At 49.9% G+C, this 22,099-nt stretch overlaps 1 protein-coding gene across 1 annotated transcript in view; it reads right to left on the bottom strand.

Annotated features, from left to right (window-relative positions):
- Positions 1-8,193: 8,193 nt before the first annotated feature.
- The window catches only part of DHRS12 (dehydrogenase/reductase 12), a 35,550-nt gene continuing 21,644 nt past the window's right edge, over positions 8,194-22,099 (bottom strand). Inside the window, 3 exon segments of the mRNA XM_028104798.2 lie at positions 8,194-8,280; positions 9,792-9,896; positions 11,091-11,152. Of these exon segments, the coding sequence (XP_027960599.2) occupies positions 8,194-8,280; positions 9,792-9,896; positions 11,091-11,152 (254 nt within the window).

Here is a 22,099-nt window from a genome sequence, read left to right as displayed (position 1 = left end):
GCATAATTTATTTTTGCTTAACATTAATCCATTTTTAAAGCCTGGACATTGACTTTTAAGTAAAGGGATAGCTCTAAACTATGTACCAAAGTTACTGGACATAAATATTCATTAAATGAGATTCCTTTGATTTTGCTTTTTCATAGTTTAATCGTATATAAGTGATCTCGTTCACTAAGATACGTATTTTAAAGTAAAAGAAAGCACTTTGCCAAAACAGTCTTTTTCTCTCCTTTAAAATAATGGTAAGTTTTAACCGACAGTGGATATCTATTAAGTTGATTGGGAAACACAGAAATTAAGTCCATTTTAAACACAGAGTTCTCTTAGATGATCCTCCAGAGTGTAGCCCACTTCAGCCATTTGTGGAGTGCCCGCTGCAAGCCAGGCTCTGAACTAGGCCGTGGGGGACCGAGGCCCATTTCCTGGCCTGGGCAGAGGCCACTCAGGGGAGTGGATGGGTCATGTCAGTCCCATGGGGTCTGTTCTGTGATAGAAGTGTGCCGGGGGCCCACCCCCCAGCAGAAAGGACGCCTGAGCGGAGGGTTAAAGGTGCAGTTGGAGTGAGTCTAGTAGGGAAATGACGTGCAGGCTGCTGAGACAGAAACAGGCCTAAGATCTGGCATCAGCCTGGTGCACGGAGGCCACAAGTGGTTTGGAGTTGCCAGAGAGTATCAGGCGCTCGGCTGCAGTCCTGGGGTGTGGGGGGGGTGCTGTGGGGGGGCTATGCGGGGTTCCCCATGACCTCAGAGGGAGGCAGCACACGGAGCACCCTGAGGGCTTCATGAGTGAAGCAGCATTTGAGAGTCAGGTTTTCCTGCAGCTGACTGAGGCCAGTATCTAAGGTTTTTGTCTTTTTCCTTTAGAAAGACCTGGGATGGTTATCTTAAAATGACCCATGGCAGCTAATTTTTGAACTTTCTGGAGGCACAGCCCCGCCCCGGAGGCCATGAAGTGGAGCTGGTGGCCACCACATGTGTGGACTTGGCCTGGGAGAACATACAAGCTAATTCCCTTATGACACAGGTGGGCCAGGCTCAGCCTCTCCCCTTTGACAAAGCAAAGACCATGCCGGGTGATAGGAGACTGTTCTAGACAACTGCGGCATCACAGGCGTACACAGAGCCAAGCCCGTTGGTGTGTAAGCCTCCATTTCCCCGCCGGCCCGAATTGTTCTTGCAAGTCATGGGTCTTCTCAGTACAGTGTGGAAAACATGCTGAGTTCTCACCGTAGTGCCTCTCACCACCTGGAAGGGAACATTCCCACAGGTCAGAGGCCGTGAGCAGGGCTCAGGCAGCGCCCCCTCTGACACCTGGCTCTGCCCAGCAGTGGCGACCCAGCACCCCCCCACCCCCCCCAACGAGGCTTGGCACTTTCTGGTTCTTGCCATTCCATCCATTTGCCTTTTTCTTTCACTGGCCAAGTGTCCTATGTCCATAACTTAATTCAGGAATATCCGTGTTCACTTTTCAACTTCAGCTCAACTTCATAACCAAGAATTATATACATACCAACCCTCGGGGGTTTTAGTTTGTAATTTTGCCTTTAAACATGATGCTTTCCACTGAGAAGCCTATCTAGGCCTAACACACAAAAGCAGTCCCTAAGAATATGATCTGTCCAAAATTGGAGTGGGATTCCTCCTTTGTGTTTCGCACACCAGGGAATGTTGGAACACACAGTAGAGAGTCCCCTGTCAGAGACGGGGGCGGGTGGCTGAAGCCCGGAGGAGGGACTGGGTTGGATGCTCGTTCTGGAGACCCCTTCCAGTCCTGCGATCCTGTGTTTCCATGGATGTTTACTGTTGGACTAGTGGCTGACTTTACTCTGACAGGCGGGAGTATAGTGTTGGGAGGTCTTTGCCTTCTGTCATATCAAGGAAATTGCTCTCTGCATTTTTCCATCGAGATGTCTGGAAAAGATGATGAAGGTGGAAGTTGATCATGGTACCATCTCACCAAACAATAAGATACCTCAAAATGTTCCCCTTTGTGACTCAAAAACAGGAGCTGACTTTCTTGGGAGAGAAAGTGGCAGGGAACCGCAGGTTGGTTTAAAGGTTAGATTGAGAATCTGACCTTGATATTTTTTTTTCCTGGTTCTCTGGGCATTAGAAGAGGGTGAACTCTAATTCAAAAAGGGAAAATGGTTTGCAAAGTGTATTTCATTTACATGCACGTTTTTTTCCTCCCATTTGAATAGATGGCAGCCTTAGGTCCATAGCATCCATCCATACGAAGTATAGACCAAACACTTGTGTCACTGGTAACCACGGTACTCGTCCTATATTTGTGTTGGACGCCATTTGCCTTGCTTTTTAAATCACTTATTTTCATGTACTGTCATTTCGCAAAAGAAAATCTTTATATGAAAAGTACAGAAACTGTTATTAACTGGACAACAGGGAAGGTGCTCGCCCCCTGTTCGTGCCTGCCTACCTACCGCTGTCCCTAACCAGGGCAACGGACTCTTCCACGCTGCACGCTGTCCATCTGGGGCCCCTGTAGAACCTGGCTGCAGCAGGCATGTTACTTCATGGATATCTTTTTCTTTCTTTTTGAAATGAGATTCCCCAAGGGGTCAGGTTGAGGATGTCATGAGCCTGAAGCCGGAACAGATTTCTCAGATGCGGTTCTTGCAGAACCCTTCTGGCATCGCCATGTTCTCTGCCACTGGAGACTTTGACATTGACTTCCTGACTGAGCAGGTGGGACTGAGCAAGAATTTAACAATTTTAAAATGCCTGTGTCCGGTTCTACGTTCCAATGCTGCTGGATGTTGTGAATGTTTTTAAACTCTGCTCACGTTCTCACTGTGTTCCCTCTAACCGAACCATGCCTGTGGCCATTACCAATGTAAAAGACTCTCAATGCAAAGTTGCCTCCACGGTGTAAAATAAAATCTCTGTGGAAACCTTCCTGCAACTCTGGTCCCATCATTGTTGTCAAGCTGAAACACATACACCCCAACAGTCCTGCTTTGGTGTTACCTGGGTGCAGGAAGGTAAGTCTCTGGGCTGCTTCCACACCTGTCTAGACCCCAGGGAGAGCCGAAGTCTGGTGAGCCACCATTTGCCCCGGACTCTGTGCACAGCAAATGGGCTGTGGCCACATAGTCTTATTTATTTTCTTGATCTTTCACGTAAGTCTGCTCTAACCATAGTTAATAAACTTCCCAACTGAGGAGAAAGGACTTTAGGGCAAATACAGCTAGGAAAAGCCTCTCTGAAAACTCAGGAAGCCCATTTTACAGATAGGAAAACATGTGAGAAGAAAACAGTGGCTTGCACGGCATTGAACAACCAGTGAGTGGGGGAGTTGGGGTGCCCTTCAAACCATGGCCCCTGTGACTAGCAGCCCCTCCCCCCAGCCTCTTTGTGCCAACATAGCCCACCCCCAACACCCACCCAGAGGCCCCACTTTCTTCAGAAAAGGAGGGATGCAGTCAAATGGAGCCGATGCTCACTGCCCTTTCCGGGCAGACGCACCCAGGAAAACCCCTTCCTTGGGGCTCCTTGGCTGACAGCCTGGGTCTGAGCGCCTCTGAGGAACCGCCCACCTGGCTTTTCCTCCACTATGGATGATGAGTGAGGGTTGTTCCACTCTGAACACCAGGAATGTATGTAGATATTCCTAAATCTGTTTGTTGATTTTGCTACAACTTTGTCTGCAGTCATTAGGAGGTAAGGTGGTATAATTTAGAAGTTTTTTCGAACTAGCACTAGAATGCCAGGTGCATTATTGAAGCCACTCCTAATCTTAAGCAGATGTAATTTGTTCATGTAAATATGCACTATCCCATAATCATGCTGTGCGCCTAGGGCCACACAGGGGACACACGACAAAGGCAGCATGGGGCCCTCTCCTGGAGGACAGACGTGCACAGCCCATTCGCACATCTCCCGCCTCCCACCCTGCTTCCCTCAAACCAACAATGTGGGGTGATCTTGAACACGGAATTTTTAAGAAGACCACATTCTCAAAGGAGAGATTCATACAGGAGAAAAAAAAAACAAAAACAAAAAGCCTGCCACAGAAGATGAAGTTTGGCTTGTTCCCGGCCCCGGTCATCCTTATTTTAAAGTAAAAGTTCCGAGTCAACCAAGTCCCTCGGAGCTACAGTGGCATGTCTAGGAGGGAGCAGAAGTGACATCTGCTCAATGGCCCTTGGTCCATACCTTCTCTGGCCCCAAGCTGGCCTGGCTTGCTTACTCTGAGCCGCTCTCCCAGGATTTCCGTCAACTCCTCCTCTTCAGCCGGTGACGCTGTCCTAGCAAGAGGCAACTATGTGGAACCGGGGTCCCGATCTAACCGCGAGGGGAACGCAGCTGTGGGAAGGGCAGCTGCCTGACTGGCCTGTGCCTGTGGCCACCAGGGCCCCCACGGGCGTCAGGTGCCACCCCTGCCCGCAAGGGCCCACACGGGTGAGGGTCCTGATGTGCTACAGGAGGGAGACCAAGCAGGGAGGACAGGAGTCAAGCGGAGTGTGACCGACTCAGACCCTGTGCAAGGGGCCGAGGGAGGGTCTCCAGACAGGGGTGTGGTGGGGTGGGGCCTGCGGTGGGTGGGAGTGCGATGTGTTCAGCAACTGGCAGGTGGCTGCCAGGGGAGAGGCAACCACCCTCACTGCCCCCAGGTCACCAGAGCCTCATAACAGCTCAAGCGAGGGTGGTTGTCCATAATGGACCAAGATCCAGAGAGAAGACCCTGGCTTCGCCCGAGGTCAAGTGTTCTCTGGTGCCCTCTCCTCCCAGCCCACCTCCTCTCCCAGAGCTTGTCCCTCGGGACTCAGCCCAGCTAGAGAAGGAAACCTTAACAGATAAAGGCCGCCAGAAATAGAAAAGCAGAGTCACGGCTAACTCGCTTCCCAGGGCTGCTTTGGACAGATCCCGTTCCCCGGCGTTCGGTCAGCTTCCCAGATGACCCTTCACCTTCCGGGGGGATCACCTTTACCCAGGGCCCTCGGGGCCTGGCCTCGCCCAGGACTCTGATGACAGGCATCACAACCTGAGGACCTCTGTTCTCCAGGGACCCACTGAGTTCAGAAAGTTGGGGGGAAAGCGGGGTGTAAAATCAGGTGAGGCACTTTTTACAAAACCCACCCCAACAGGCAAAGGACACGTCTCACCAGCAAAGCCTGGGCACAGTCATGGGGGAAGGGGGACAATCCCACCCTACCCTGAGTTTCATGGAGGGAAGGGTCCACCTTGAGAGGCCCCCAGCCTGAGTTAGAAAAAGAGGGTTCACAGACAGACAGGAAGTCCCCTTGAAAGAATCTGTACGGAGGTGTGCGGGGTGGCAGGAGTGAGGCCAGGCACAGCACACTGTCCCTCTCCCCAACCCCACTGTGTCCCAGAGCACACCCTGTCCTTGAACCTGGTGTGGAACCCCCTACTGACAGCCTCACAGCCGTGAGAAGGAAGAACAGAGACATGGACAGAATTCTCAAGTGAAGAGATTGTGTGCTTGGCTTTTTTCTAATACCAATACCACTAATAAATAATACAAAGGAATGTGATCATACACTCCTCTCTCTTTCTCCTTCAAAACAGCATCCAGGGCGCCTGGGTGGCTCAGTCGGTTGGGCGACTGCCTTCGGCTCAGGTCATGATCGTGGAGTCCCGGGATCGAGCCCGGCATCGGGCTCCCTGCTCAGCGGGGAGTCTGCTTCTCCCTCTGACCCTCTTCCCTCTCGTGCTCTCTCTCTCTCTCATTCTCTCTCTCAAATAAATAAATAAAATCTTAAAAAAAAAAAAAGCAAAACATCTAGCCAAGCTGCTCGGGTTCCAGAGATTCTTCTAACAGAGCCCCTGAGGTGTCGCCCCTCGGCCTGGGTGGAAAGTCCTGCTCCCCCTGAGCCTGGGACTGTGTTGGGTCCTGTGTCCTCCAGGCTCTGGGACATGGACACCCATGCCAGCCCATCCCCCGAGAGCAAGATCCTCTGCGGAGTCCCTCGCCCCTCTGCATGCCAAGACACAGGGTCTCCTTCCAAAACTGGGAGGACCACACTGGAGGCCAAAGGGGATTAAACACTCAGATCCCTGCCTCCTGAGTTAGCGGTCTCACTCAAATGAATCTGGCCTCTCTGAGGATCCTGGCTGATGATTTCTTGGATTGCTGAAGTGTTTTCTTCTTTTCAGGGAGGAATATAGTAAGAAGGGGAAGAGCTTTACTTCCCTCTGCCAAGTCGCTCTGCCTCACCCTCCCACCCCATCCTGGCCCCAGGCTACACAGAGGTTCCTCACCTAGTGTCACCCCCGCCCCCGCCAGGCCCCAGGGCTGGCTGCAGGCCACACCCCCGTTTGCCCACAGACCTCGGGGAACACAGTGTCCCCGCAGTGAGCACACTGGGAAACAAAATCTCGTTCTCTTGTGAAGCCAACAAAAGAAAAAAAAAAAAAAACAGAGTAAACATTTGAGAACTGTAATGAGATCAGAGGATTTTAGAGATAGAAAGGATCATACAATCTGGGGGCCTTATTTTTTAAATTCAAACTAAACTTCTTTTTACAGAAGCAAAACTTACTTGTTTATTATGGAAGACTGAGGAAATACTGATGAGCAAAAAGAAGGCATCTGAAGCCTTCTGTTGTCCCACTCGTGGAGGACAAGATCCGCGTGCTCAGGCCCCTGCCCAACCCCCGTCAGGCCTCCCAAGTCCACAGATGGACGGGCTGCCCACACCCGAGGGGCTCTGCTGGTGCTCTGTGACCTGCGGGCGACAGATGGCAAACTGCAGATCCAGGTGGTGGGCTTGCGAGCACAGATTTGATAAGCACACAGGTTGACGCTGGAGTTGTCAGGACGACATTATTCCGGGAGGAATAACGGGGCTGAGGGCTCTCCACGGCCTGATGGCGCTCACGGGCAGGCAGAGCCACGCATGTCCCCCTTAGGAAGGGGAAAGAACCGAGAAGCCAGTCTCCCAGCACGCCTGGCCCGAGTCTCTCCTGGTATGTGTGCTTCCCTGAGAACATCCCCTTTGCATTTAGAACAGGATATGCAAAGCTTCCTCAGATCTGTGCATCAGAGGGCGAATCTGTGCCAAGTCTCCAAGCCAGGTCTCCGTGGGATGCTCCACAGCACCAACACACGCCTTTTTCTAGGGGGGGCGTGGGTGTAGCAAAAATCAGATCATAAGGCACGCACAGTTTTGGAACCGGATCTCTTCATTTAATGATATAGTGCAGACAATTTTCCTCTCCCACAGACATTTATCTACGGCAGAGTTTTCAGGTTTGAACAGATTTCTTGTACAGGTGTTCCATAATTTATTACCTCCCTCTCCTCTCACTAGTGCTGCGATGAGCAGCCTCGTTTTCCAGATCTTTAATTATTTCTTAGGATGAACTCCAAGGATATCTATCCAAATGTTAGGCTTCTAACAAACTGGCTTTCGGAAAGGGGATGGCGATGTTGGCGATTGTGCTCCCGGAATCCTGTGGCGGCCCGCAGGGACGGCAGCCTCTGTGCTTGGTTCCCCGCCTGTAAACAGGGCGACTGCAGTGCCCCCCTCATGGGGGTCGTGAGGACACATGCAGTGTACCCAGGGGGCACCTCCGGTGTCCGGGGGGCGGGAGGGTGGGGTGTCTGCTGTGACCGCAGCTGGGTTTAGTTGCCTTGTTTGGGGAGGAGGTCTCTCCCCTTTGAAAGTTCCTTGTAGAGTTGGGGAGGGCAGATCCCCAAGAGAGCCATGCTCCCCTTCCCTGCCCTTCCAACAGGCTCCCAGATAATTCTGGTTGTCTCCTTAGGGATGATTATTTACCTTTGCACGCTCGTTATTTTGAGAAACCTGGGTGGGGGTGAGGTGGCCTGAGCCTGTCCCCAGGTCCCCAGCGGTCTCCTGTTGACTTCCCTGGGCCCCTGTTCATGCCTCTTGGGCCCGGAATGCCCGCATTTACCAGCCCCCTCGGCCACCAGGCCGCTGTAGTCGGGAGGGATCCCGGAGGAGGGGGCACCCTAGCTGCACCCCCACCCCAGCACCGCCCCCCTCCGGCACGCACAAGGCAAGCTGGAGACAAAAGCTCTGCTTCTGAAGCTGAGGCTTCTCCCTTTCTCGTCCCAACGTGCCCCTCTTAAATGGAAATGAAGCGATTCCCCAGTCCTCATTACACTGGTTTTAGGTCATTCCTGGGGAGATTCAATCCTGTGGCTGCTCAGATATTTTTAGATGAACCGAAAGCCGCATGGAAATTAAAGGCTGCGACCTCCCTGGCGTGATGAGCCCTGGATGGCCGGGTGCCCTGGGGCCCACTGCTCCGGCAGCGGCCCCTGCTGCCTCTGCACAAGGGCGCGGGATGAGCAACTGGAGAGGGGAAGGCGCCCCTAGGTGCGAGGCAAGGGAGCTGGCTGGAGGCACACAGAGCAAGGCCCCACCCGGGCCCATGTGGGACGGCAGTGTGCACAGATTTTGCCCTTGACCTCCCCGTCCTCCTGATCCGGTCTTTATGGGCGTCTCAGTGGAACCCAGTGCTACACCCTGGCCCCTCCTCAGGAGGTGGAAGGAGCACAAGGGAACACTGGTGACAATGCAGGAGAGCACGCTGCACACTGCCTGGGGACTTCCCGAGCCCCTACCTGTGAAATTAGCGCCCAGACCTGCCCCTTTCCCAAGCGGGTCGTGCCCCTCTGTCCTTTGCTGTACGCACTCTGGGTGAGGGCAGGGTGTGTCCCGCTGGCTGTCGTAGCTCAGGCCCCCAGCGCAGGCTAGCACTGAGCACGTGTCCAGTAATACCTGAACTAACTCCTGCCTTGGCGTGTGGGACCCATAATGGAGATGCTTGGAACACCCTCCTCCCCTGCACCCCACGTGAGCCTCCACTGCATCAGGGCTGTTGCCCAACCCCGGGTCTGCTTGCTCATGCTTTGCAAAGAACTCCATCCGGGCCTCTTTGATGAGTGAGTGGTTTATTCCCATGCCCCCTGGGAAAACTGTAAAGAAGTGTGGCTCTTTGGAACGTCAGGATTTTGAGTCATGGGAAATAATCCGCCAGGATTGGTCTGCAGAGTCAGTGAGCAAAAGTGGGGCACACTCAGGGCGCACAGAGGGCAGAGGGGGAGGTGGGAGTGCCGGGCAAGGCGGCCCTCTGAGACGGTCGACACCAACAACAGGGAAGCTGATGGGTGCTGGCAGCCTCGCACACAATGAGGGAGCCCCACCGGGTGAGTTTAAGGGCAAGAACGTCAATGCGGAAGTTCTAGATCGGGCTTTTAGAAATAAGTGTCACACCTGACATACAGCAGTATGACCATACTTAAGATCAGGTAAGAGATCTGGACCCTTGCCTTTCATTCCTCCAGGATGGACTGTGCACGCCCTTCACAGTGAGCCCAGGGAACCCGGCGTGGCTCCTGTGGCATCTGTCGCTGGTGAGTCCAGGGCTGCCCACAGGGGAGAGGAGTGACCTCCCGCCATCCTTATTCCCTCTGGGCCGTTCAGGGCAAGGGCACCTCTGCTGGGCTCCCTCCTGTTCAGGGGTGGGGAGGGGCGCACCAGCCCTCACCAATTTCTTTGTGGGCAAGGCTGGGAAACACCAAGAAGAGAGGTGGCAGCTTTCGTGGCTTCTCCCAAGAGCATAATGAAGACCCCCTCCCGTTCTCCGCCCCGGTCTGAGCACAGCCATGACTGGCTCCTCCAGAGGGGGGCTCCCTCTGGGCCAGGGAACTTTCCAGGTGCTGCTGGCAACTGCTAAGATCCAAATTAATGTGTATCCCAGAATCAGCCTTGTTTTGGAAAAGAGCCCATGTGGTACATTAATAAAATACAGTCTTGACAAAACCACGTCACTCACCTTGTTTCATGCATAGGCCCTCGTTCCATTAAGTGCTGTCCTTTCTGATTGTAGATCACGGGTGTTCGATTTCTGAACCAACATTCCTCCCGAGGAGACTGGTACCTGAAATAAATATAATAGACATTCACAAACAAAAACTTACAAAACCCTCCCAACCCTCTTCTCTGTCAAGCAGTGTATTAATTTTCTTGTTGGTGATGGAAGAAATGACCACAAACTTAGTGGCTTAAAGCAACGCAGATGTGTTTCCTAGATTCTGGAAGTCAGAGGTCTGAAATCAAGGTGTCAGCAGAGCTGTGTTCCTTCTGGAAGTTTGAGGGGAGAATCTGCGCCTTGCCTTCTCGAGCTTCCAGAGGCCACCTGCTCTCCTTGACTTGTGGCCGCACCACCCGGACGACTTCTTCTTCCAGCCGCGCATCTCCTCCTTTTCGTCTGGCTCTCCAGCCTTCCTCTTATAATGGCCCTTGTGATGATACTGGACCCAACCTGGATAGTCCAGGATACTCTCCCTGTCTCAGGATCACTTCTGCAAGGTCCCTTTCTGCCAAGGAAAGGTGACATAGTCATTGGTTCCAGGAACGAGGACATGGACATCAGGGGTGGGGGGGAGTGGTCATTCTGCCCACTAAGGCAGAGAAAAGGCAGCATCCGCAAACTGCCTTCCTCCTGGTTTCTCTGATTTGGGTCATTTTAACCCATTAGGAGAGAACCGGCTCCATTAGCCCGGCCCCTCCCATCTGAGCAGCATGTTCTCCGGGAAATGCACCTGTCCACCCCTGACCTGAATGCCTTCCGCAGCTGCCCTGCTCTCCAGAAGCCTCCCTTTCCTGATGCTCTGCCGACTCTCAGATGACATCAGGGCAAAGCCTTCGGTGAGGGCTGGGGTCTCTAACACGGCTCGTGGATGCTTCTTCCTCCCTTTCCACAGGGAATTCGTAGGCCATGTGTGGGCACCCACCCAGATGAGGATTCGGGAATCCCAATCCACATGTCAGGAACTCCTGCTGAAGTATGTGTGTCCTGAGGAAGAAGCACCAGGCCGATCCCCATCGTGACCTCCCAGCCATCATCAGCTCCTCTCTAGACCCACCCAGATGCTGTCCAGTCTGGCCCCTGACTGCCTGATTTCAGGTGACCAGAGAGAAGGCCCATGGGTCCACCGGACAGAATTTGGCTTTTCCCATGGATGTGGACAACATGCCCCCCTTAGGACAGCTGGGGCAGCAAATGTGGGACCACCGACTTGCCATCAGGAACAAAATCAAACCTACAAAACCTCCCAAGAGGTCAACTCGCTGCTCTGGGGTCTAGTTCTTCCTGCAACGCAGGGATCGAGGCAGTCGTAAGAATATACACACCTCAGGAGGCAGCATGCTCCGGGAGGGTGGCGGGCAGCGAACTCTGCTGTGGGGCCCTGCCGCCCAGTGGCCCCGAGGAGGGGTGGGCAAGTGGCCCCCTACGCTGCCGTCCCCCACCCACCACCCACCACCCCAGAGGGTTTTCAAATCCAAACACTGTAACTAGCCCTGTGATGCTTCCTTCTCTGGTCCCATGACACTTTCCTCTCCCAGGACTGGAGCCTCCTGTCCCGAGATGAAGAAGAAGGGGAGATGCCAGCTGCAGCACAGTCTAGGAGCCCACAGTGTGGGGAAGTTGGTACATGCATGTATGTTTGTTATGTCTGGTCTAAGCACAGAAAAGGACGAGCAGGAAATAAGAAATTTAGCAAAACTGCTTACGTCCCAAGGGTGGGATGAAGTGAAACATTGGCTTCCTTTGCTATCCATTTCTGCACTCTTTGAATTAGAATATTTTACAATAAGCCTATAATTCTAGGATTATTTCTGTTATCATAAAACATACATTTTTAACAAAATGAGAAAAAAATACTATTGAAGTGTATGTGACCTGGAGAGATAGTCACAATATACAGAATAAGAAGTTGCAACACGGCAGGCACAACAGAATTTCATTTTTTGCGAGGAAAGGTGTCGAAACAGGAAATATCTCCAAGGATGATATTTTGGTGTGCTAAAATGTTTAAAATGCTTATCTGTGAATGGTGGAACTCTTATTTGTATGTCCTCATGCCTTTCTGTATTTTTTTTATATTTTTTTGTTTTTTATTATTTTTTGAAGATGTATTTATTTATTTTGAGAGAGAGCGCGCATGCATGCGCATGTGTGGGGTGAGGGGCAGAGGGAGAGACTCTTTCAATCTTCCAGGCTGAGCAAGGAGCCTGAAATGGGGCTCAATCCCAGACCCATGAGATCGTGACCTGAGCCAAAACCAAGAGTCGGACACTTAACCGACCGAGCCACCCAGGCACCCCATCTATCTGTATATTTTTTTAATGTGAGGTGGGAAACATGCAAGGGTTCCAAGTGCCAGCACCCTGGGCTCTTTTCTGGGCTGCTGCTGGAAGTTTCTGCTTGGCCAGCTCCACCCACCGCTGCCAGTGCCTGGCTCAGCACCCGACCCCACCGTAGAAGCCCGGCACCACGGACAGGGCCCTGGAGGGTGCTCGGAGCCTGGATCTGGGCACCTACCAGCGGTGTGATGGAGGGCGAGTCACCGTAGCAACTTCAGCCTTGGTTTCTTTACTTGTAAAAGGGAGATCAGAGCTGGCCAGCCCCCCTCCCAGGATCAGAGGGGTTTGCGGCACGAGAAAAACGCGTGCGTGGACCGGGAAGCTCTCGGTGCATGTCTGTTGTAGTTATTTCATTTAAGTATTGTTATTTGTAATTCCGAGTTTTGACTTTCATCCCAGACAGCATTCTTAGGTGTCCACGTCCCAACTTATTTTTGGAGGGGCCTGCCTTGTTAGTATATGTGGATTTTGAAGTCTCATGAACACTTGGTCTCCAACAGCTGTTCCCCTCCATCCAGTGGCCTTGAACACTTTCTTTGTATTCACTGCCCGTGGCAGCTCTCTGTGATTTAATTTGCGAGAAGAAAGGACTTCTGCCAAAAGCTATCGGTCCCGTCAGCCTGCCACGACGGATTGTCATAAATGACTCCTGAGTAAAGGAAATGAAGGCTAGAAGGAGGGTCCACACAGCAGGCCTGCAGCCCCCTCCTCCGGGAGGCCCAGCTGTCCATGCCCAGCGAGGCTGAGGACTGGGCTCACTCACGGGGCCTGTCTGGGCACACCTCCTCTCTCCTGGCCTTGGATGGAGGAGAGCCAGGGTGAGCCCCTCTGCACCTACCCACCCTACCCAGGAGATGGTTGTGTGTTTTGTTTCCTGTTTCATCCCCTAGGAGAACACACCTGATTTAAATGTTAACAGTCACCTGCAGGAGGATTGGCTGCACCATTCATCCCGCCAAATTCTCTCTTCTAGGGCACAGCCAAGTGGTAGGTGCTTTTTAAAGACTCCTGGAGAAAACAGCACAGTTTTTAGCAACAGGCCCTTCAAGCGCTTTTCTATCTTTTTAAAATCTCCTTCATCCCAAAGCCACAAAACAGGCCTTTCCGTGCCCTTCTCCCATGCCCACCCACCTCCCAAAGGAGCAGATCTGAGATATCATTTCCTTCTGTGTGCTTTCTGCCTACCAGATCACCAGCTTCATCATTATAAAGAACCTGTGTAGCTCTTCACAGGCAGCACACATTTCTCCTCCCTGAGAAGGAGGAGAAGCATCTTTTTTTCTGACCACTAGTGATTTATAATCCTTGTGACTCCCAGCCGGGTTTCTGAGGCCCTGCTCATCATGTACCTTCAGAGTCTTTTCAGGCCAGCAAAGAGAAACAGAACAATAATCTGCTGGAAGAATAACATAAAAATATGTAAGCAATGTATGTATGTATGTGCGCGCGCACGTGTGTGTGTGTGTGTGTGTGTGTAAATTTTTTATTAAAAGAATGGGAATCAAGGGGCGCCTGGGTGGCTCAGTCGTTAAGCGTCTGCCTTCGGCTCAGGTCATGATCCCGGGGTCCTGGGATCGAGCCCCACATCGGGCTCCCTGCTCAGCGGGAAGCCTGCTTCTCCCTCTCCCACTCCCCCTGCTTGTGTTCCCTCTCTCGCTGTGTCTCTATCTGTCAAATAAATAAAATCTTAAGAAAAAAAAAAAAAAGAATTGGAATCAAGAGAATCCCAAAGAGGTTTGGTGACTTATCCAAGTTCCCAGCAAGTGCATACAAAGTGGAAAACAAATGGCAAATCTCCCTTTTCTTGACTCATTAAACCACATTGAGTCCCAGGCGACACTGACGCCAAGAGAGTGGGAATGTATCCCGTTGTTTGCAAGTCATTATTCCCTGAGGATGAACTTGGCACCAGGAGCTCTTTGCCCCACTCATATAGAGCCCATTACAGGCCTGTTGTTAACAAAAATCAATGCCATTCTCCTCCCCCAAAGCCCTTCAACATCCGGGGTTCCTGACTGAACTAAGCAAAAAACTCCTTGGCCTGATGTCATAGACTTCTTTTGGAGAGGTACCCCGACCCCTCCCCTCAGGGGTGGGCCCCACATCCTGTCTAGAACAAAAAACACATAACGAAGTTGTTACCCTGAGCCAGGCACTGTGTTTGTCCCATGTGGCCTCAAGCTCCCCCCTCCCCCAAGAGTGTGGAAACAGAACCCTTGCACTGAGGACAGGTTGACTCAAGGGCGCCATATTTGGCCCATGCGTGGAAAAGCAGAGGAGGAGAGAGCGAAACAGTTGTGATGCGCCTGTGGACCACCATCCCAGAGAAGATGTTTACCCCGCTTCCTCACAGCAGTCCTGTCCTATCCCTGACCCGCCCAAAGCCCAGCTGTGCCTCTGCCACAGAGTTCTGTGAGGGCTGTGCCCTTGTAGCCCACTAACAAATTATTTTTGCCCATTTGGCTTGAGTGGGTTCCTGTTACTTATAACCTAACAGTCCCAAAGATACTCAGCTTAGCTAGAAAGTCGGCCAGTTATTCTGTGCTAATCAGCCACCAGTCAAAATAACAACATCCAGGGGGCACCTGGGTGGCTCAGTCGCTTAAGCCTCCGACTCTAGATTTTGGCTCAGGTCATGATCTCAGGGTGGTGAGATCCAGCCCCACGTTAGGCTCTGTGCTCAGCATGGAGTCTGCTCAGGATTCTTTCCTCTCTCTCTGCCCCCCGCTCCCTCACCGCAACCCCCTGGCTCACATGTTCTCTCTCTCTCTCAAATAAATAAATAAATCTTTAAAAAAAAAATAACAACATCCAGGTGGTACTGGCAGGGCACTGTTGGAAATGGCTAACAGATGCTTTGGTCACTCATATTTGAGTGTGAACCAGTTTGGTAACTTCCTTTCCTCCAAGACTGACCAGATAGGATCAGGGACATTTGGGGGATTCAGAGTTTTGATGAAGATGAAGATGAAGATGAAGAAGAAGAAGAAGAAGAAGAAGAAGAAGAAGAAGAAGAAATTTTAGAGAACGGGGTCCCAGAGGAGGGCAGTCCTAGGTATAGGGAAGGCACCTTCAGCTACTGGAAATGTGCCCAAGGTTAGTCCTGCTCCCAGTAATAGGGAAAATAATTCATTATCATTATGACTCATTAGTATTTTTAATTTACACAATGTCTTCCTTCCAAGGAACTCATTATGTTGATGGAGGTTCATTATAAGAAAGAGATTTGGGAGTGGAATTTATGTTGGACACAGTCTTCTAAATATGGCAACAAGGACCTTTATTACATGGGTACATGCCTTGAAGCAAATCTCTCCTCTATAAGCTAATTAGGAAGGGAGGTAAAACTGTGTCATGTCCGGGTGACTGAAGGAGAGATGTGGAGCTCTCTTACAGCATTACGAAAACCACATTTCTAGCCAAATATTAAATTCATTACACTTGAAACTAACATAATGTTCTATGTCAATTATACCTCAACAAAAAAATCTGTGGTGCTCCTAAAATCATAAAATATCTTGAGTTTAGTGTATTTGAGTAGCATTAAAGTTAATTATTGCTTGATGAGAAAAAATATATTGTAAGTTTTACATTTTAGCATAGGACAAATGAGGGGTATTTCTATTCAGATACCTTCAAAGCCAGCTTGAAAGAACTCTCACTCTGGCTCTGGGAAGTTACTGGTGTAGATCTTAAAGGAGCAGACACCTGCACTGGGGAATCCCATTTGGTACTTCTCCATGCGTGCAGTAACCAAACATCCCATAGGGATCATGGGAGACTCACACACTGACCTTGCAAGGTATATAGGGACCGTTTCCAAGATCATATCACCTGGGGAGGCCAGCAACACAGCTTCCCACAGAAAATGATGCATTAGGAAGCATCTGAGTCATCAGCTTCTTATGGGGTATTCTTGGTTTGGGGTCAGACAGCAGTGAGAGGGAGTCAGATTTTTCCCTTTGCCCCAAACTCAACTCATCCTCCCTATCCAGTTCCATTCATTCAGCAAGTGTTTATCAAGGGCCTGCCAAATGCCAGCCCCAGTGCTAAGGATGAGGGGTACTGTGAGGCCCCCTGCCCCCATGCGTTCTCCCGGCATGGATAGGCATTAAGCAGGTTACATAATTAACCCACACTCACTGTTCAGGTAAGTACTGTGATGGAAAAGTGTGTGCACACTGTTATGAGCACATGGGGGTGGAATGGGGGCCCACATTAGCAATGAGGTGGCATCTAAGATTTAGAGGAGAGGCAGAGAAGAAGTGGAAAGGGTGGGGGGGGTTGGGACAGGGAGGAGGGTGTTCCGGGTGTGGAGCACAACCTGGGCAAAGAGGCTTAACTGAGGGTGGCTGAAACTGTGAGCAAGGCGGAGAGTGGGGCTGGGTGAGGCTGGAAGGCCAATGTCAATGACACCGAGATTTCATGACACCAAGGGCTGATTTCAAGCAGAAGGAAGCAAATTTGCATTTTTAAGGATCACTCTGTCGGCTTTATGGAGGAAGCCACGGGGGCGGGGCGGGGCAGGAGAGGGCACCGAGAGCCCTAGTTTACACATTGTGTCGCAGGGACGGGGGTGCTTGGGCAGTGCTAGTGTGGACATAAAGAGAAGCAGACAGGCTGAAGGCATGTGACGGAGGCCGCTTCAGATCAACTACGTTCAGGAAGTGAGGAAAGGGAGGCGCCAAGGATGAGTGGGTGGGTGCACAGCCATGCCATCTACTGAGGTGGGCTCAACTAGAGGAGGAGCAGATCGGTGAGGAAGATCGAGAGCCGAATTTTGGACAGGCTAAGGAGGAGGCATCTGAGATACGAACTTGGAGCTCAGAAGAGAGACCTGGGCTACATGGAGACCTCTGGGAAGCCAGAGCCAATGATGGCAGGCATGTGGGGCTGCAGGCAGGGGTGAGATCCTCACGGAGAGCAGGGGGATAAAGGAGGAGGCCAGGACTGGGCTGGGTGGGACTGCAGTCTTTCCAGATCATGCCAGCTCTGGAGCTTGAGGAAGACGGAGCAGGGACAGGAGGAGCCATGACTCAGGAGTGGAAGCACAGGGCCTATGCAGACCGTGCTCCCCGGGAGTCCGGACAGCCATGTCAAGAGCTGCTGGGGGTCAGGAGGGCTGAGAATGGAGGCAACACAAGGGTCACAGGGGACCTCAGCAAGAATCGCCAATGGTTGGGGAGAAAAACAGGATGGAGTGGTTGCAGAGTGAGCAGGAAGTAAGGAAGGGAAGATAGAAACCGGCTGGGAAGGAGAGGAGGAAGACAGAGCAGGGTGTGGAGCAGAGACTCACCCAGCTTGCCCAGGACTTCCCTAGTGTTGGCACTAAAAGTCCTCTATTCTGGAATCCACTTAGTCCTGGGGAAATCCAGACTGCTAGTCACCGTAAGGTGGAGTGTAGCAAAGTTATTGCTCTTGTTGTTTTTAGACAAGGAAATGGACATTTATGAATGCTAATGGGAAGGATCCACCTGATGGGGCAGGGCCGAGCCCTGGTCAGTTGCCCTGACTCGATGTCACTCACACAAGTGTTAAAATGCTGTTGCTTCCTCATCCTCCCCAGGCCATCCAAAGTCCAACCCTCATGGTGCACCAGCAAGACCAGTGTTTCTGGAGCAAGATGACTGAATTTGCTCCCTGCTGTCACATATGAGGGAGGCTCTTGCCGGCCACTCTTGGGACACAATGAGAGCACCTGCTTTACAGCAGGGAGAACCTAAGTGTGGGCACTGGGGCCTCCGCTCATTAAAAGCATGAAGGTGCTTAATTGGGATTTTGTTTTTAAAATTCCCCCAAATGAGGGCCGGGTAGAACTGCTGTAAGTAACACTTCTTTAAAAACACCTGCTGAATCCCAGCCAGGTAATCAGATGAGGCCCTGGGCCCACAGGCCAGGAGGAGTTCCAGGCACAACACTGACTTTCCAGACGGGGGCAGGGAGACCAAAGGAGTGGTCCCAGCAGAGGCCAGAGAGAGCCCAGCCCTGCCCTCCGTGCCACAGCAGCCCAGACCCCACCCCTGGGGCAGGTGGGGAGGCCCAGGAACAACGTGGCCAGGAGCTCAACTCTGGGAGGGTTTTGTGCCTCATCCAAAGCAGCCTCACTGGCTGGCAGGAAACCAAAAGCCAGCGGGCAAATGATCTCTAACTTTTGGATTCATTCATTCTTTCTCCTTAAAAGGGCCAGACTGAACTCCCCAGAGCCTCACCCATGGCTCCAGAATCCTTCTGAATGTGGGTGGTGGAGGTGGGGGTGATCCTATTTGTGATTTCAAGAGCTTCAGACCCCACTCGTCTCCCCTGTTGTGTAAAATCTGCCTCCTCACCCTAACCTACCAATCCCGTGGGGTAAAATGTCTTAAGGGTGAGACAAGTAATGAGCTGGGGCTTGGCCTAGAAGATATTAAAATGTACTGTGAATAATTAGAATAGTGTGGCCTTGACATAATAATTAATAGTCAGATCAGTGGAACAGACTAGAGCTCATAAAGAGAAGCAACTTAATGAGAATTTGGTATACAATAAAGATAACATCACAACTCAAAAGAAAGGAAAGCATATGCAATAAATAAGCAGTGCTGTGTGACACTGTTTATTAAGAATACAAGGGAGAGGGGCACCTGGGTGGCTCAGTCAGTTAAGCATCTGACTCTTGATTTTGGCTCAGGTCATGATCTCAGAGTTCTGGGATCAAGACCCGTGTCAGGCTCCCTGCTCAGTGGGGAGTCTGCTTGAGATTCTCTTTCTCTCTCTCTCCCTCTGCCCCTCCCCCCATGCTCACACACACACACACACACACACACACACACACACACACACACTTTCTCTTCCTCTCTCTCTCTCTCTCTCTCAAATAAATAAATCTTTAAAAAAAAGAATATAAGGGAGAGAGCATGAAAGAGAAAGAAATAAAAAGAAAGTCTCCTTACCTGCCCTATTCAAAAGTGACTTCCAGATGCATTCAAAAGCTAAGAAAATGTTATAAGAAAATGGGGGGGGAATGTAATTATTTTAAATAACAAGGGATTTTTTTTATCATAAAAGTGAATAAATCAGTCTTAATGATAAATATACAGCCTGACTACATAAAAAATGTAAACTTCTGTGCGGCAAACTGAAACATCAAAAACAAAACTAAAAAGGAATTTGCCAGACTGGGGTGGGGTGAGGACTTGCAGTAAATGTGCCAAAGAAGGTTTATAAGGCAAGTTTAAGAGATAACGATCTCAATAGAAAAATGGGCAAGGGACATGAACAGGCAATTAGCAAAAGAAATACAAATGGCCAATAAACTACCAGCAACACCACCAACTTCAATATCACTAGCAACCAAAGAAATGCAAAGGAAAATAGGATGTCATATCTCATCCATCAGTTTTGCAAAGATCATTCATTTGAGAACAATAGGAAGTAAAAAAAAATAAGCACTTCCAGTGCTGGAGGGAATATAAATTGCTACAGTTTTTCTGGAGAGCAATTTGGTTAATATATATCACAGTCTTAAAAATGCTCACACACTAGGTCTCTGTAATTTCACAACTAGGGACCCATCCTAAGGCAATAACCAAAGATGTAAACAAAATATATGTACAAAAGCATTTATCACAGAGTGATTTTCAATAGTGAGAAGTTGGAAACAAGCTAAATATCCCACAACAGTGGGTTAATTAAATAAATTATGGAACATTCATCCAATAGAATCACTCTAAATAGAAGTAACATTTTAAAGGATATTACATGATGTGAGAAAACATTTAAAATATAATGTTAAGTGGGAAAACATAGGACTCAGAATGATACATACAGTGTGGTTCCAGATGGAAGTAGGGGACATGCATAGAAAAAGGCTTAAAGGAAATAGACCAAAAATCTATTAATAACAAAAATGTTATCAGTGGTTATTTCTTAATGATGGAATTACAGGAGTTTTTTTTTTTTATTACTCTCATATATTTTTATTTCCCCACTTTTTAAGTGAATACTCATCAGAAAAAAAAAGGTGATCTTGAATAAATGCCTCCTCCCATACCTCACCCCCACATACAAGTCCTAAGATGGCACCTGCTAAGATGAGAACAGATCCCTTGGTTTCCTTAGCTGTGAGCTGGGACCCAGAAAGTAGGGTTGGCCTAAGGGAATGAGAGAAAAGAGACAGATGTTTAGAGGGAAGGGAGAGAGGAGAAATAAGGGAGGGAACTGAGAATGGTCCAGAACGTGGAATGATGCTGAGACCATACTGGCCTTGCTGGGGCCTAGATAATACTCTAGCATCCATTCATTTGATTTTCTGAAGAGATCAGAAGAGTCTGGGCACCTTGGAGTCCAGACTCCAAACTGGTAAAAGGAAACCTCAGGGAGACCTCTGATGTAGCTGGATGGTGGCCCTCTCCTTCTCCATCCTCCTCTCTCCTTCCTTTTCAGTGGCTTCATAGGGGAAAGGCAGTACAGAGAAAATTCTAGGATAATGATGAGCGCAGAGGAACAATAGGAACCCCAGTGGGCACTGGGGCTGGCTGGTCATCTTTTGGGACTACTGTCCCCTTCCCGATTTTGCCCAGAACCATATGGGCTCTCAGGAAACATAAAATTTGGGGTTAAGAGGCTCTCCTGGACTGAAAGGTTGCTGTTTAATCCTTCACCAGCCATTGTGCACCCCACGGTCCTTGGAGCAGGTGGGCCAGGAAGTGACCCCCCCACCTCTGCACAGCGCAGCATGAAAGGTGCCTCTGCATTTATTCCTCACCAACTGATACTTCTGAACACCTGCTACTCTCAGGCATGTGCGGGGTTATCTGCACTGAAAGCTGAAGAAGATACAGTCCTCCCCTTCTAGGAGCTCACTGATTACTAAGAAAAGGCACCAAAAAACAACCGTAATAATCTGCTTCTCACTAAGAAATGGACTTACTACATGCCAGACATTGTGCTGAAAGTTACAATGCTTTTCTTTCATATATAAAAATACACACACACACACACACACACACACACACAGAGTTGACCCTTGAACAACACAGGGTCAGGGGCACCAACCCCCCATGCAGTCAAAAATCTGTGTATAGGGACATCTGGGTGGCTCAGTCGGTTAAGTGTCTGACTCTTGATTTTGGCTCAGGTCATGACCTCGGGGTCGTGAGATCAAGCCCCTCATTGGGCTCTGTGCTCAGTACAGAATTTGCTTGGGATTCTCTCTCTCTCTCCCTCTCCCTGCCTCTCTAAAATAAATAAGTAAATTCTTCAAAAAAAAAAATCTGTGTATAATTTTGACCCCCCCAAAACTTAACTACTAATAGCCTACTATTGTCTGGAAGACTTAACTAATAATATAAACAATCGAATAACACGTATTTAAATATATATTATATACTATATTCTAATAATTAAGTAAGTTAGAAAAAAGAACACATTATTAAGAAGATCATAAGGAAGAGAAAGTGCATTTATAGTACTGTAGTTATTGAAAAACATCCACGTGTAAGTAGACCAGTGCAGTTTGAACCTATGTTGTTCTAGGGTCAACTGTATGTTTATACTTTTTTACACACAGTAAAACTCTGCATCTCTGTGTGTGTGTACATTTGAGTTTTTGTAAATGCACAGGGTTGGGTAAATGCATTAGACTATGGCATGATTCAGAACGGTTCCTTCATCCCAAATATTTCCTCACGGTCACCCATTCCCTTCATAGTCATCCCTCCTTCCACCCCAAGCACCCTGCAATCACTGACGTGTTTGTTCTCAGTCCCTATAAATTCGCCTTTCCCAGAATGTCATGTAAATGGAATCATACCAGCATGTATCCTTTCGGGTCTGGCTTGACTTTTGTCAGTTCATTCAAGATTCATCCACATTGTTGCCTACATCAATATTTTGTTCCTTTTTATTGCCGAATAGCATTCCGTTGTGTGGAAGGACCACAGTTTATCTCTTCAC

Source organism: Eumetopias jubatus, unplaced genomic scaffold (genome assembly GCF_037043125.1).
Source record: "Eumetopias jubatus isolate StellerSeaLion01/CBP00866 unplaced genomic scaffold, mEumJub1_p1.0 scaffold_3, whole genome shotgun sequence".
NCBI classification, from domain to species: domain Eukaryota; kingdom Metazoa; phylum Chordata; class Mammalia; order Carnivora; family Otariidae; genus Eumetopias; species Eumetopias jubatus.
This window is presented reverse-complemented; position numbering and strand designations above follow the sequence as displayed.